At 33.9% G+C, this 12,534-nt stretch overlaps 3 protein-coding genes and 1 long non-coding RNA gene across 4 annotated transcripts; 2 read left to right on the forward strand and 2 right to left on the reverse strand.

The window, feature by feature from the left end:
- Nucleotides 1-4,168: 4,168 nt before the first annotated feature.
- On the reverse strand, nucleotides 4,169-7,518 carry LOC109585138 (serine/threonine-protein phosphatase 6 regulatory ankyrin repeat subunit B-like). The gene is made up of 3 exons (XM_020001093.1): nucleotides 7,252-7,518; nucleotides 7,161-7,200; nucleotides 4,169-7,095 (listed from the first exon to the last, which is right to left on the reverse strand). Exons 1-3 carry the CDS (start codon nucleotides 7,510-7,512, stop codon nucleotides 4,382-4,384), a joined length of 3,015 nt encoding a protein of 1,004 aa, XP_019856652.1. The 5' UTR covers nucleotides 7,513-7,518; the 3' UTR covers nucleotides 4,169-4,381.
- On the reverse strand, nucleotides 7,508-8,737 carry LOC109585139 (uncharacterized). The gene is made up of 4 exons (XM_020001094.1): nucleotides 8,679-8,737; nucleotides 8,251-8,631; nucleotides 8,096-8,203; nucleotides 7,508-7,976 (listed from the first exon to the last, which is right to left on the reverse strand). The coding sequence occupies exons 1-4, from the start codon at nucleotides 8,734-8,736 to the stop codon at nucleotides 7,516-7,518; spliced, it is 1,008 nt and encodes a 335-aa protein (XP_019856653.1). The 5' UTR covers nucleotide 8,737; the 3' UTR covers nucleotides 7,508-7,515.
- A 143-nt stretch (nucleotides 8,738-8,880) lies between these two features.
- Nucleotides 8,881-10,889, forward strand: LOC109585140 (uncharacterized). The gene is made up of 4 exons (XR_002186347.1): nucleotides 8,881-8,948; nucleotides 8,999-9,104; nucleotides 10,644-10,763; nucleotides 10,879-10,889. It is a non-coding gene; the product is annotated as an uncharacterized LOC109585140 (long non-coding RNA).
- A 493-nt stretch (nucleotides 10,890-11,382) lies between these two features.
- On the forward strand, nucleotides 11,383-12,476 carry LOC109585136 (lon protease homolog, mitochondrial-like). Its single transcript, XM_020001090.1, has 4 exons — nucleotides 11,383-11,386; nucleotides 11,948-12,075; nucleotides 12,164-12,247; nucleotides 12,366-12,476. Exons 1-4 carry the CDS (start codon nucleotides 11,383-11,385, stop codon nucleotides 12,465-12,467), a joined length of 318 nt encoding a protein of 105 aa, XP_019856649.1. The 3' UTR covers nucleotides 12,468-12,476.
- Nucleotides 12,477-12,534: the final 58 nt, after the last annotated feature.

The following is a 12,534-nucleotide window of genomic DNA, read 5'->3' on the forward strand; positions in this document are numbered from 1 at the left end:
ATGGTGATGCAACCCTACAGGGGCTTGTTTGAATTCCTTTTATACTTTCAAACCAGCAACCCTACAGGGGCTTGTTTGAATTCATTTCATAGGTTCAAATCCAACAGAGGGTCAACCCTACACGAAATAATTTTTAAATTTTTTTGTTCTAGTGTCATTAGGACTGTCTAATAAACAATTTATATCACGTAACATGACAACACTCATTGAGGGTATACTCTTACTCAGTATATAAATATTCTAATATTTCACATTTATTAGCTGCTACAGCAACATGTAGTGGTGTACGGTCTTGATGATCAGTTGCATTAGAATTACAATAATTATTATCAATGAGATACTTCAATACATTCAAGTGACCCCTCTCTACTGATATGTGAACTGCTCCAGACCCTTTACCATCAATAGCTGATAGATTGCACTTCTTATTAATGAGATATTTAATAATTTCTAACTGATTGAAGTACACTGCAGTAAGGAATGGAGTACGACCATCTTTACTGTAAGGTAGCTCAAGTGATGTAGTACTGGATCAAGTTCAATCTTCCATTACTACATGCTAAGTGAATAGTAGCTATTCTCCCATCATTGAAAGCACACAGATCTAACTGATGATTCTCTATACCAGATGTTTGAGTATAGGAAGAGAGTCACTGTACTGACAGGTAACGTCAAGAAATTTTGATCCATTAAAAGTCTTAGCTGCTACATTACACTGAGTAAGACTAGTGAGATAAAGTATAACAGGAACATGGCCTTTTTGACATGCTAAACAAAGAACTGTACTACCAGTATCAATAGTAGTGGCATTAACATCACACTGATACTTGTTGAACAGTTCCTGTAGACAATTTAGCTTACCTCTATAAGCAGCTGAATGAGCTAGTTTGTACTTGTCATTGATAGTGTGATTAGTAATATCCACACTATATTCCTGACTGTACCATTCCAGTATATGAGATGGTCACTTCCTAATATGTAATGGTGTAAAACCATATTTATCAGTAGCTAAAGACTCAAGCTTATACTGTTGTATTAGTAATTGTACTAGATAAAGACTACTTGACAAACAAGCAAATCTGACTCATGTGTGATCACGTGTATTCTTAGCATTGACATCACATTTCATATCATTTATTAGAAATGTGACTAATTGAATATTACCACTATCACAGTCAAAATGCAACGTTACCATACTCTCATATATTGTTAGTAAAGTGTAGTAAAATAATGTATTGAGGATACTAACTGGTGGTGATATGCTTGATAAAATGAATGTGACCTTTTAATGATGAAAAATGAATAAAATTCGAACCTTTGTTATTTGTTATGCTCAGACTGCACTTGTAATCCTTCACGTATAATTCCAGCAGTAGAATATCACCAGAATGAGCAGCATAATGAATTGGTAGCTTACCATTACTGTCAGGTTGCCTGATTAGGATCTAACTGATAGGTAGTTATTAATTCTTTAACAAGAGATAAGTTAAGAGACCATGAGGCATAGTGTAAAGCAGTGAGGCGATTCTTAGTAACTGCAGTAGGAGATAAACTTTGTGATACTGAACTAAATTAAAGTTACCACTATGTGCAGCATGATGTACTAATGTGCATCCTTCATTATCTGTTTTATTAATATCACAATGCTGTACCTCAATGAGATATTGAGTGATATCAATATGACCATGACAACAAGAATGATGAAGACATGTCATACCATCATTATCAGTGACATCAGAATCATTGTTATGATTATTAATAAGATATTTAACAGAACTATTACTACCTGACGCACAGGAATGGACTAATGGTGTATGACCATAAGTATCAGTATCATTAACACTGAGATTATACTGAGATATGATATAACTTAATACGCTAGTAGAACCTGACAAGGCAGCATAATGTACTAGACTGAGACATACCACCATTAGTTAATGTACAAATGATATTATGTTCTTCTAATGTAGTGGCATTGATGTCAAAGTTAGAATAAGTTCAAGCTTCCTTGAGAAGTGGGGAAAACATTTTAACTCTTTCATTTAGTTTGATGGCATCAATATTTTGTTTTATTTTAGTATCATAGCCTGGGAATTAAATAAACTGATGGAAGCTGAAATATGGACACTGTCTGGTGGTGTATACTTGGAGAACTTGAAAAATCTTTAGATATATTTAATTTGTATAATAAAAATGCATTATAAAAATGTAAAAATTCCTTAACAATATATTATTAAAATATAAAATATATAAAAGCAGCAGTTAGAGAAGAATATTCACAACAGCAATTACACTAATATTAACTACTAACAATATTTATTATTAATAATAATTGAAGTCTACGAGTACAATACCATTGGGTGTATGATGGTTATAAGGTGTAATGGTACAATGGCGATAAGGTATAGTTAATGGTATATATTAACAGTAAGGTGTGATTACGAGGATACAGTAAGACGGTGGATATAGTTACATTGGTAATAAGATGGTACAGGATATTTAGTGTACTAAGACGACAGTAGACTAATGGTTTTAATGTTAATCTTATTAGTTGTGAAGATTATTGTGATATATACAAGTTAAGATATTACAGAAGTACATATAATGGTATGTAAGGTGGTGAGATGCTGATAAGGTGGTGGTAAGTGTAATAGCAAACTGGTGTTTAAGATTGTGGGTATAATGGTGATAATGGTACTAAAAATGATGATAAGGTGGTAAGGTGGTAAAGTATGACGGTTGAGGTGATAAGGTGTATTAGTATAATGAAGATAAGGTGGTTACAATTATGGCAGTAAAAGATGAAGTGGTAATGATAATACTTATAGGTGGTATAGATAGTAATCAAATTAACTCGTTATGTCGCAATTTAAGATGAATTGATGATAAAATTGACCTGCTACATCCATCAACAGCAGATATTTCAGATATGTCCTGTCTGGGAATATTTGTGACATGTCCTTCATAAGCTTGTCTCACTCTCTGCTACATTTTTTACATTTTTACTAGTCTGTTCAAGGTGCTTTAATATCACATTGTTGGACTGAGCAGCTTCAAAATCAATAGGAGTTGGAGCTAAATTCATAACATTGCTTAAAAATCGAACCATTTCTAAATTGGAGCTCTTGATAGCAAAACAAAGGAGGGTCTTCCAGTATTTTGTTTTAATGTGTGCATTACAACCACACTCTGTTAGAAAGTATAAAGCAGCTCAAAACTAGTAGCATCACATGCTGCACAAACTGAAGTGTATCCATTATTATCAGGATCATAGTGACAACTTTTAATGAGATACAGAGCCATCTCATTACGATTGAAGAGACTATTGATAATCAGCGCTACAATAGCGATCAGCTAGAGTTGCTACACGTAGTAAGATCAGCAGAGATCAAGTTAAGATACTTTTACAACAAAAAGAGAAAAAAACTGCTCTAAGATTACAGAGCTTAAATACAAAAACATAACAAAGAAATAAGGACACTATTGTACACAGGTAACTAACAAAGGGTCCATATGGAGTAACAAGCGAGTCCTCATGAGCTGGACAGAGCTGTCCAGCTCATTGTACATTACACAAAAGAGGGCATAAGGTGATAGGAACATGAGATCATACATTAATTAAAAGCATATGTTTACGTAAATACAAATTAACACAAAATACACAACCTACTAATTACATGTACACATATGTCATACATAATACAACAGAGACATGCATAATGAAGTGGAGTACGACCTAATTTGTCTTTTGGTACAGCAGTTGAATGAACATGGTGTCTCAAGTATTGATATATTTCAATGTTCCCTTTTTTACCTAGTAAGTGTAAGCAAGTGATGCCATCTTTGTCTTGCGATTCAGGAAGTAGTCCATACTTTTCAACTAGCTCTTACACCATATCCAACTTATTCCTCACACAGCTTACATGAAGCAAACTGCATTTATTTGCATCCAATAATTTGACACTTTCTGGATAAATATGACACAGGTAACGAACCACATCAATATGGCCATTACTGCAAGCTGTATGAAATACGGTGGATCCATCATTATCAGTAGCTATAAGTAGATCATGATGAGTAGAACTACGAGTGACTGCGAACAGTAAAGCTTTAGTGGTATCCTTATGCCCAGAGGCAATTGATAAGTGTAATGGTGTCTGTCCTTTCTTGTTAGGAATTAATATATTGATATTGGTAGAGCTAGATAGAAGTGATACCATCTTCTGTTGTCCTCTCATACAAGCAAAGTGTAATAGTGTGTGACCATCTTTATCTTGTGTGTTACAAAGCAAATTTGGTTTATTTTCTAATAAATATTCTAATATTTCAAACTGTTCATTTGCTATGGCAACATGTAGTAGTGTACGGTCTTCATGATTGATCAGCTGCAATAGTTGTTATCAATGAGATACTTCAATACATTCAAGTGACCCCTCTCTATTGATATGTGAACTGCTCCAAACCCTTCATCATCAACAGCTGATAGATTACACTTCTTACTGATAAGATATTTAATAACTTCTAACTGATTGAAGTACACTGCAAAAAGGAATGGAGTATGACCATGTCCTCTGACAGGTAGTTCAAGTGATGATGGTACGTGTTCTATAATGTACTGGATTAAGTTCAATCTTCCATTACTACATGCTAAGTGAATAGGAGCCATTCCCTCATCATTCACAGCACACAGATCTAACTGATGATTTTCTACCAGATGTTTGAGTATAGGAAGAGAGTCACTGTACTCACAAATAATGTGAAGAACTGTTGATCCATTAGAAGTCTTAGCTGCTACATTACACTGAGGAAGACTAGTGAGATAAAGTACAACAGAAACGCGGCCTGCTTCACATGCCAAATGAAGGGCTGTACTACCAGTAACAGTAGTAGTGGCATTAACATCACACTGATGCTTGTTGATCAGTTCCTGTAGACAATGTAGCTTACCTTTATAAGCAGCTGAATGAGCTAGTGTGTACCTGTAATTGCTAGTGTGATTAGTAATATCCAGACTATACTCCTGACTGTACCATTCCAGTATATGAGTATGACCAGTCATTGCTGCTGCATGTAATGCTGTGAAGCCAAATTTATCAGTAGCTAAAGGCTCAAGCTTATACTGTTGTATTAGTAATTGTACTAGATCAAGATTACCCAAGAAACAGGCAAATGTGACACACGTTTGATCACGTGTATCCTTAGCATTGACATCACATTTCATATTATTTATTAGAAATTTGACCAATTGAATATTACCACTCTCACAGGCACAATGTAATGGTATTTGACCTTCATTGTCAGTAGAGTGTAGTAAACTAATGTATTGAGGATACTGACTGGTGATATGCTTGATAAAGTGAGTGTGACCTTCTAATGATGAATAATGAATAACATTCCAACCTTTGTTTTCTGTTAGGCTCAGACTACACTTGTAATCCTTCACATATAATTCCAGCAGTAAAATATTACCAGATTCAGCAACACAATGAATTGGTAGGGTGCTATTTCTGTCAGCTTGATGAGGATCTAACTGATAGGTAGTTATTAATTCTTTAACAAGAGATAAGTTAAGAGACAGTGAGGCATAATGTAAAGCAGTTAGGCCATTCTTAGTAACTGCAGTAGGAGATAAACCTTGTTCAATAATAAGATAGTGAACTAAATGAAAGTTACCACTCCATGCAGCATGATGTACTAATATTCGTCCATAATCATCTGTTTTATTTATATCACAATGCTGTTCCTCAATGAGATATTGAGCCATATTAATATGACCATTACAGCAAGAACAATGAAGACACATCATACCATCATTATCAGTGATATTAGGATCACTGTTATGATTATTAATAAGACATTTAACAGAATTAATACTACCTGACACAGAGGAGTAGACTAATGGCGTACAACCATAAGTATTTGCATCATTAGCATTGAGATTATATTTAGATATAATATAACTTAATACACTAGTAGAACCTGACAAGGCAGCATAATGTACTGGAGACCTACCATCATTATCTAATGTACAATTGATATTATATTCTTCTAATGCTTTCACTAGTATTGTACTGCCACTCCATGATGCTAAATGAAGTAATGACTGACCATCATTTGTAGTGGCATTGATGTCAAAGTTAGGGCAAGTGCTAGTTTTCTTGAGAACTGAAGAAAACATTTTAATTCTTTCATTTCGTTTGATAAAATCTATATTTTGTACTACTTGTGTTCTATTAATAATCTCAATAACTGATGCATCACTTTGTGCCATAAGCTTACTATACACAATACCAGCTGGAATATGCATGCCTGCCTTACATGCATAATGTAAACATGACCTACCATCATTATCACTAACTAATAATGCTTCATTACCTTGAATACTAACAATATACTCAACAACTGATGATGAACCATACCATGAAGCAATATGAAGTGGAGTCCTAGCATACTGATCCTTTACATCAATGGATAATTTATATCGATTCAAAAGATATGGGAAAAGCACAACACTTTTATTATTCATAGAAGAGCAAGTATAATGTAGTACACCAGCCCCTGACATTGTTAGGTCATCTGGTGAGAAGAGGTTTAATGATTCAAGCTTGTGGACTAATGCTAACTCTCCACTTTTACAAGCTAACAATGATAAAGAAGCACCTTCACAATTAATCTGAGAAGTATTACAATTTCTCTCAATAAAGAATTCCACTAGGTCACAATGGCCCCCCAATGCTGAGTACAGTAATGCAGTGTTATTGCTATTGTCTGGTTGATCAGGAGGAACGCCACACGTGTCTACTAGATATTTTATTATAGATAAGTGGCCTTTATAAGATGCCATAAGTATACTAGATACACTATTATCATCACCTTCATTAGGATCAATACCGTATTGATGGATGAGTAGTTGAAGGATCTCAATGTGTCCACCATATGATGCAGAGTGTAATGGAGTCCAACCATGAAGACCACGATGATATTTGCTGTAATCAAACTTGTTAAGAAGCCATTGTACTTCATCTTTCAATCCTCTCCAAGCTGCTTCATGTAATGGTGTACTGGTATTCTCATACAATAATGGATCACATATATCTATAAATAAAGAATGTTATAGTTATGTATGAAGGGACTGACTAAAGGTCAGTTCTTGTACTTACCAATATCAGTGGATGAGTACTTAACCTCTTCTATTGAGAACTGATGAATTAATAATAATATAATATTAAATTTGTATCTACAATAACAAACCTCTCTTAGATCATATTTATCTTCACCACATGTTAGTTCAGTGATACCAATACTAGCTAACTGTTGCTGTAGCTTTGTAGTTAGAGGAAATAATAAAGAGTAAAGATACTCAGGAATGAGATGTTTAAATTGAAGAGAGCCAGGAGTAACAACAGAGAAATAAAACTTCATTTCAGAAACACCTAATTCTTTTGGAATTGCTCTTCGGAAGAAAAATAAGTGATCCAGTGTGTAATCAGAACGATCAACTCTAGCAATCATTACTCATGTACCAGGAGGAACGTCTGTTATACCAAACTTCACAGCATCAGCATCTTTCAATAGACCTCCACTGTTTATAAAATAATCTTTTAATTTGTCTTCATATTCTGACCAAGTTCTCTTTAGTGTATGATTTTCACTTAGAAACACATGGACTAGTTTTATTATTAGTTCATAGTTAAACCATGATATGTACTTGTCTTGTAAGGTCGAAAAGAGATCTGTCATTGTTTTAATGTCACTAAACTGTTCTTTAACTGCTTGCACTGCAGCTTGATTATCATTCTTAATAGGACCCAAAAGAGCATGAACACATCTTTTAAGATACTCTATCACTTTAGGAAGAAGTGCTGGCTCACTCAAAAAGGATTCTATTGTCAGTTGTAGTACATCAGCAAAATCATACTGTAGCTCATATATTTTATTAGTTAGTGGGAAATTTATTTCAGGATGAGGTGCATAAACTGTATAAAAGAACAAGAATCATTATTGCCAGGATTTTATAATTAGCTATAATAATAATAGTGCCATTATAATTAAATTGTCACAGTATTGGGTTTTATCTTTTGAGAACTACATGTACCTCTTGAATTATTTGATTTTTCACTTCCAGGTGACATAATTCGAACATCAGTAGGAGGGACACCTCTTTTAGCAAAATGTAAGGTTTCATTATGATTTGAATTGCCTCCTAAGAAATACACTATTTCACTATGATTCCAAATTTGGTCAAGTTACCTCCTAAAGGTGGTATTTCATCATTATGAACAACATCAGTAGGACTTGTAGTAGCTGGTAGAGGATGAGGAGTAGCTCCTCCAGTAGTAGCTGGTAGAGGATGTTCACGAGCTATTTCATCAGCTAATGCTGGATCACCTCCTCCTTCTTTAACAGCTACACACACTCTCCTCCAACAAGGAATACCATAACGCTCATAATCATAATCCTTCTTTAACCAATACTCTACAACTTTCTGCAGACAAGCAATAGTATCTCCACGACAATCAGCTTCTATCCTGTTGATTGTATCTATTTCAAGATGCCAGGAAATGGCTATCTGCTTCCAGCCAGCTGAAAGTGGTTTGATTATATCATAAACACCATAGAAGTCTTTTTTACCTGTAAAGTAATCATCAAATGTTAAATAAACACACACACAAACTCACTTAGTCCTTTATTGCAAACGTTTATAAAAGGAGAAGAGGAAGAAGGGCTTGTAGCCATAGCGGGTCGAGAGGAAATTATACACCCACGCAATATACCAGCCCCACCCATATTACATATGTAATAAAATGGCGGCCATGATGCAGGTAAAAATACATTGTTTTCTTTCTTAAAGTATATTATTTTGTCTTTTAGAAAAAACCACCAAGTCTTCTCTCTATTAATAAATTATTCAGGACCTTCAAACTAACTACTGTACAGCAACTGAACCAGTAAAAGTTATAATTTTTATTGATTTGTTGATTATTTTTATTATTATTAGAAATCTGATATTAGTTATAATCAGTTGGGTACAATATACAGTGTTGGATACTTTGATCTTAAAAATATTTATTACACAATCACTTATCAACAACACTAAAGAAAAAGTATGTATTAAAAATAATATTCATTATTGTCTGGCCAATGACTGGATAGTATTGCATGTATGTACACAGTGGTAATATTTATTACCGGAGCCCATGCATAGGCGTGGAAGCAAGGGTAAAGCAGTCATCTTGTCTGTGTGTGTGTCCAAGCGAAATCTATTGTCAAGCCTCTGTTGCTTTCTATTTGAGTTCTTAAGGCCTCCATACACTAGGCAACATGTTGCCTAGTACATGTATATGCCTTTAAGAGTCTTATAATCAACACTGGAACTCGGAAGAGTACATTCCTACATGTATCAGCCTACTGCTTCGTTTATCTTTTCCAAGTGAGCAAAAGCTAGCAAAGTTTCTGAACTTGGTCGGCACTCGCATAACTCTCTCATCGTGAAAGGAATCATAGCAAAAGACAAATGAAACAATAGAACAAAGCCTCAGCTTGATTATAATGTAAGAAATTGCTCCAATCATCTTTGTTTTTAAGATATGATAGCCCAAACATTCATACCTTTGGGGTTTACACAAGGCTCTCTTATCCAGAAGTAGCGGCCAGAATCTTTGAACATCAGGGACTCAATAGACGTTTGTATGCAACAAACAGAGCCTAACAAATGTATGCTAAACTGTTTAAAAATTGAGAAAACTACAGCTTTCTTCACCACTTTGGGCCATGTGCCACCGTTATTGTGTGTGCGGGTGGAGCATGGCTTGATTATCAATTAACCACACCTTCATTGCAGCCACACCTTTACATTGCTGCAGCAGTGCAGCAAACAGGCTGAGGCTTCTTCTCTGTACATTAGCAATTAACCTATCCATTACTTTTAATACACTCTATTCTAAAGACACAAGTAATATTATTATTGTTTGAGTAGAGTATTTAACTCTGTACATGTACATGTACATCAACCCTATTTATATGTATGAAAAACTTTCCACTTTTGAATAACCTAGTCTTAATTTTATACTTATACGCTTGTTGGGCGAAGCCCACTAGTTTGAGTTGAGTATGTAAGTATGTTTGTATGTACACGTACGTCACCCTATTTATTTGTATGAAAAAATTTCCACTTTTTAATAACCTAATCTTAATCTTCATTGGAAACGGGTGTGGTCTGGTAAACAAAATGGCGTCGGCTATCAATTCTTGACCTTACAAGTCACTGGAGTCAGCAAGATACATGTAAGTCTGTACTGCTCTGCAATTAAGAAGGCAGATATGCCACAGTTACAAAAAGTTCTCATTACATCCTCAACCTGTGAAGCCTGCACAACTACCGACATAACCTATGACTGCAGTTTGTGTCTGCATGGTCTGCCTTCCAACACATAACTTTTATTGCTACAGAATGCGATGAGCTGATAAAGAAAATTTATATTTCCAACCACAATAACTTCATCAAGAACGCCTGTATTTACACATGTACATGTATAATAATGTAGTTGTATACCATATAATCTTCAGGATATAGTGTGGCTAGAGGGCTAAGCCCCTTAATGTTTTACATTCGTCTAGTTTAAATTGCTGTTTTTTTCTTGTAGTAATGAAGCTGATGTTATTACTAATCTTGATGATATATACAATATTGGTACGTTTGTACAGATCACTGAGTTTCAAGAGTTCAATAATAGAATGAGATTAATAATACAAGGACACAGACTGTGAGTGAAGCTAAGTACATGTAAATATTATATTGTGTTATAATACAGTGTAAGGCATGGGGTACGACATTTCCTGGTTCATACATACATGTATATAGGTACTTATGTTTTGTAGAAAATTTGAGCTCATTTTGATTAAAATTGGATTTTGAAGAATTTTTTAAAGTTGATCAAAAATCAGATTAAAGACACTGTACTTTAGTACAAGGTCATTGGCCAAAAATTTTATCAAAAATTAAAGGTAAAGAATTCACCATTTTTATAATTTTTTCTGGTACATGTACATAAATTTGCTCATTTAAAAATTGGTTGTAACTTTAAATTTTGAGCTAAGAATTGGCTCAAACTTTTTACACAGCATAAGGACATAATTATGTTTCAGAAAAAGTAATAAAATGTTGGGCTGATTTTGGAGCCATTTTTGGAATGACGCATGGGCTATAGTGCAGGGAATTTTTGCTCCTTTTTTAATGGTCGTAACTCAAAAATTTGAACTTATAAATGGCTCAAACTTTCTACATGTATTGTACATACATGTATGTGCATTATTATGTATCAGAAAATTTGAAAAAATTTAAGGTGTTTTTGGAGCCATTTTTAAAAACTGTGGGCCAAAAACATGGGTACAGAGAAATTTTCAGAAGTTAGCTCAAGAAATGGTCGTAATTTTAAAATTTGAGCTCATAATTGGCTTAAACTTTTTACATAGCATAAGTACATGTACATCAATATCTATCAGAAAATGTGATAAAAGTTTTGGTGATTTGGATCAATTTTTGGAAAGCAGCTTGGGCTATAGTACTGGTAAATTTTTAGAAATTTGCTCATTTTGAAATAGCTGTAACTTAAAAAGTATGAGCTCAGAATCGGCTCAAAGTTTTTACACAGCATAAGTACATCAATACATGTATGCATTAAAAATTTTTGTAAAAATTTGAGGTGATTTTGGAGCCATTAATTGAAAGCATGGGCTATAACAGGGAAACTTTCAGAAGTTCACTTTTTAAAATGTTTTTTTACTTTTAAATTAAAATTTTAGCTTGGAATCACCTTAAAATTTCTACACAGCATAAGGATATCAATATGTATCAGAATATATAATAAAAATTTGTGGTGATTTCAGAGCCATTCAAAAACAATGGGCTATATATTACATTTTTATTCATAATCTTCTTGTCCCACAGAGTCATTGGCTCAGATCATTGAGGCTGGTAAAAGAGTTATAGATGATCCTACACATCTTGCTGATTTTGGAGCTGCACTGACCAGTGGAGAATCACATCAAATTCAAGCAGTTCTTGAATGTCCAGACGTAATCACTATTATTATTATTAATAATTGTAATTATTATTATTACATGTATTTTTATGTACATGTATCTATTTATTTAATTTTATTAGATTCCTGAGCGATTGATATTAGCACTTGAACTACCCAAGAAAGAACTAGCCATAGTAACTCTACAAAAGAAACTTGGAAAAGAAGTAAGTACATGTATACAGTGTATGTACATGTAACTGCATGAATGAGCTCAATTCACTTCTATTTGCTTCACCACATTTTATAGCATTATAGTCTTTTATTTTAATATTGTCATTTTAGGTTGAAGAGAAGTTTGCAAAAATGCAGAGAAAGTATAATTTTATTACAAGGGGAACTGAAAATAATAAAGAGAGAACTAGGAATATAAGTAATGGAGTATGAGAGAGAGAGAGAGGGAGGAACTGGAAGGATATGAATAAGTTGATAAAGTTGTTTTTATTGTAGAAAA

The sequence above is a fragment of the Amphimedon queenslandica genome, unplaced genomic scaffold (assembly GCF_000090795.2).
Source record: "Amphimedon queenslandica unplaced genomic scaffold, v1.1 AMPQUscaffold_13112, whole genome shotgun sequence".
Lineage (NCBI taxonomy): Eukaryota > Metazoa > Porifera > Demospongiae > Haplosclerida > Niphatidae > Amphimedon > Amphimedon queenslandica.

What these genes read in the sequence shown, in the direction of transcription:
- LOC109585138 (XM_020001093.1), bottom strand. Translation starts at nt 7,512, where the DNA reads ATGATTGCTAGAGTTGATCGTTCTGATTACACACTGGATCACTTATTT. An exon ending in ATAAATATGATCTAAGAGAG is followed by an intron (nt 7,201 to 7,251) that starts GTTTGTTATTGT and finishes TTAATTCATCAG; the next exon opens with TTCTCAATAGAAGAGGTTAA. An exon ending in GTACTCATCCACTGATATTG is followed by an intron (nt 7,096 to 7,160) that starts GTAAGTACAAGA and finishes CTTTATTTATAG; the next exon opens with ATATATGTGATCCATTATTG.
- LOC109585139 (XM_020001094.1), bottom strand. Translation starts at nt 8,736, where the DNA reads ATGGCTACAAGCCCTTCTTCCTCTTCTCCTTTTATAAACGTTTGCAAT. An exon ending in TGAAATACCACCTTTAGGAG is followed by an intron (nt 8,204 to 8,250) that starts GTAACTTGACCA and finishes TGTATTTCTTAG; the next exon opens with GAGGCAATTCAAATCATAAT. An exon ending in AAAATCAAATAATTCAAGAG is followed by an intron (nt 7,977 to 8,095) that starts GTACATGTAGTT and finishes TCTTTTATACAG; the next exon opens with TTTATGCACCTCATCCTGAA.
- LOC109585136 (XM_020001090.1), top strand. An exon ending in CAGTTCTTGAATGTCCAGAC is followed by an intron (nt 12,076 to 12,163) that starts GTAATCACTATT and finishes TAATTTTATTAG; the next exon opens with ATTCCTGAGCGATTGATATT. An exon ending in AAAAGAAACTTGGAAAAGAA is followed by an intron (nt 12,248 to 12,365) that starts GTAAGTACATGT and finishes TTGTCATTTTAG; the next exon opens with GTTGAAGAGAAGTTTGCAAA.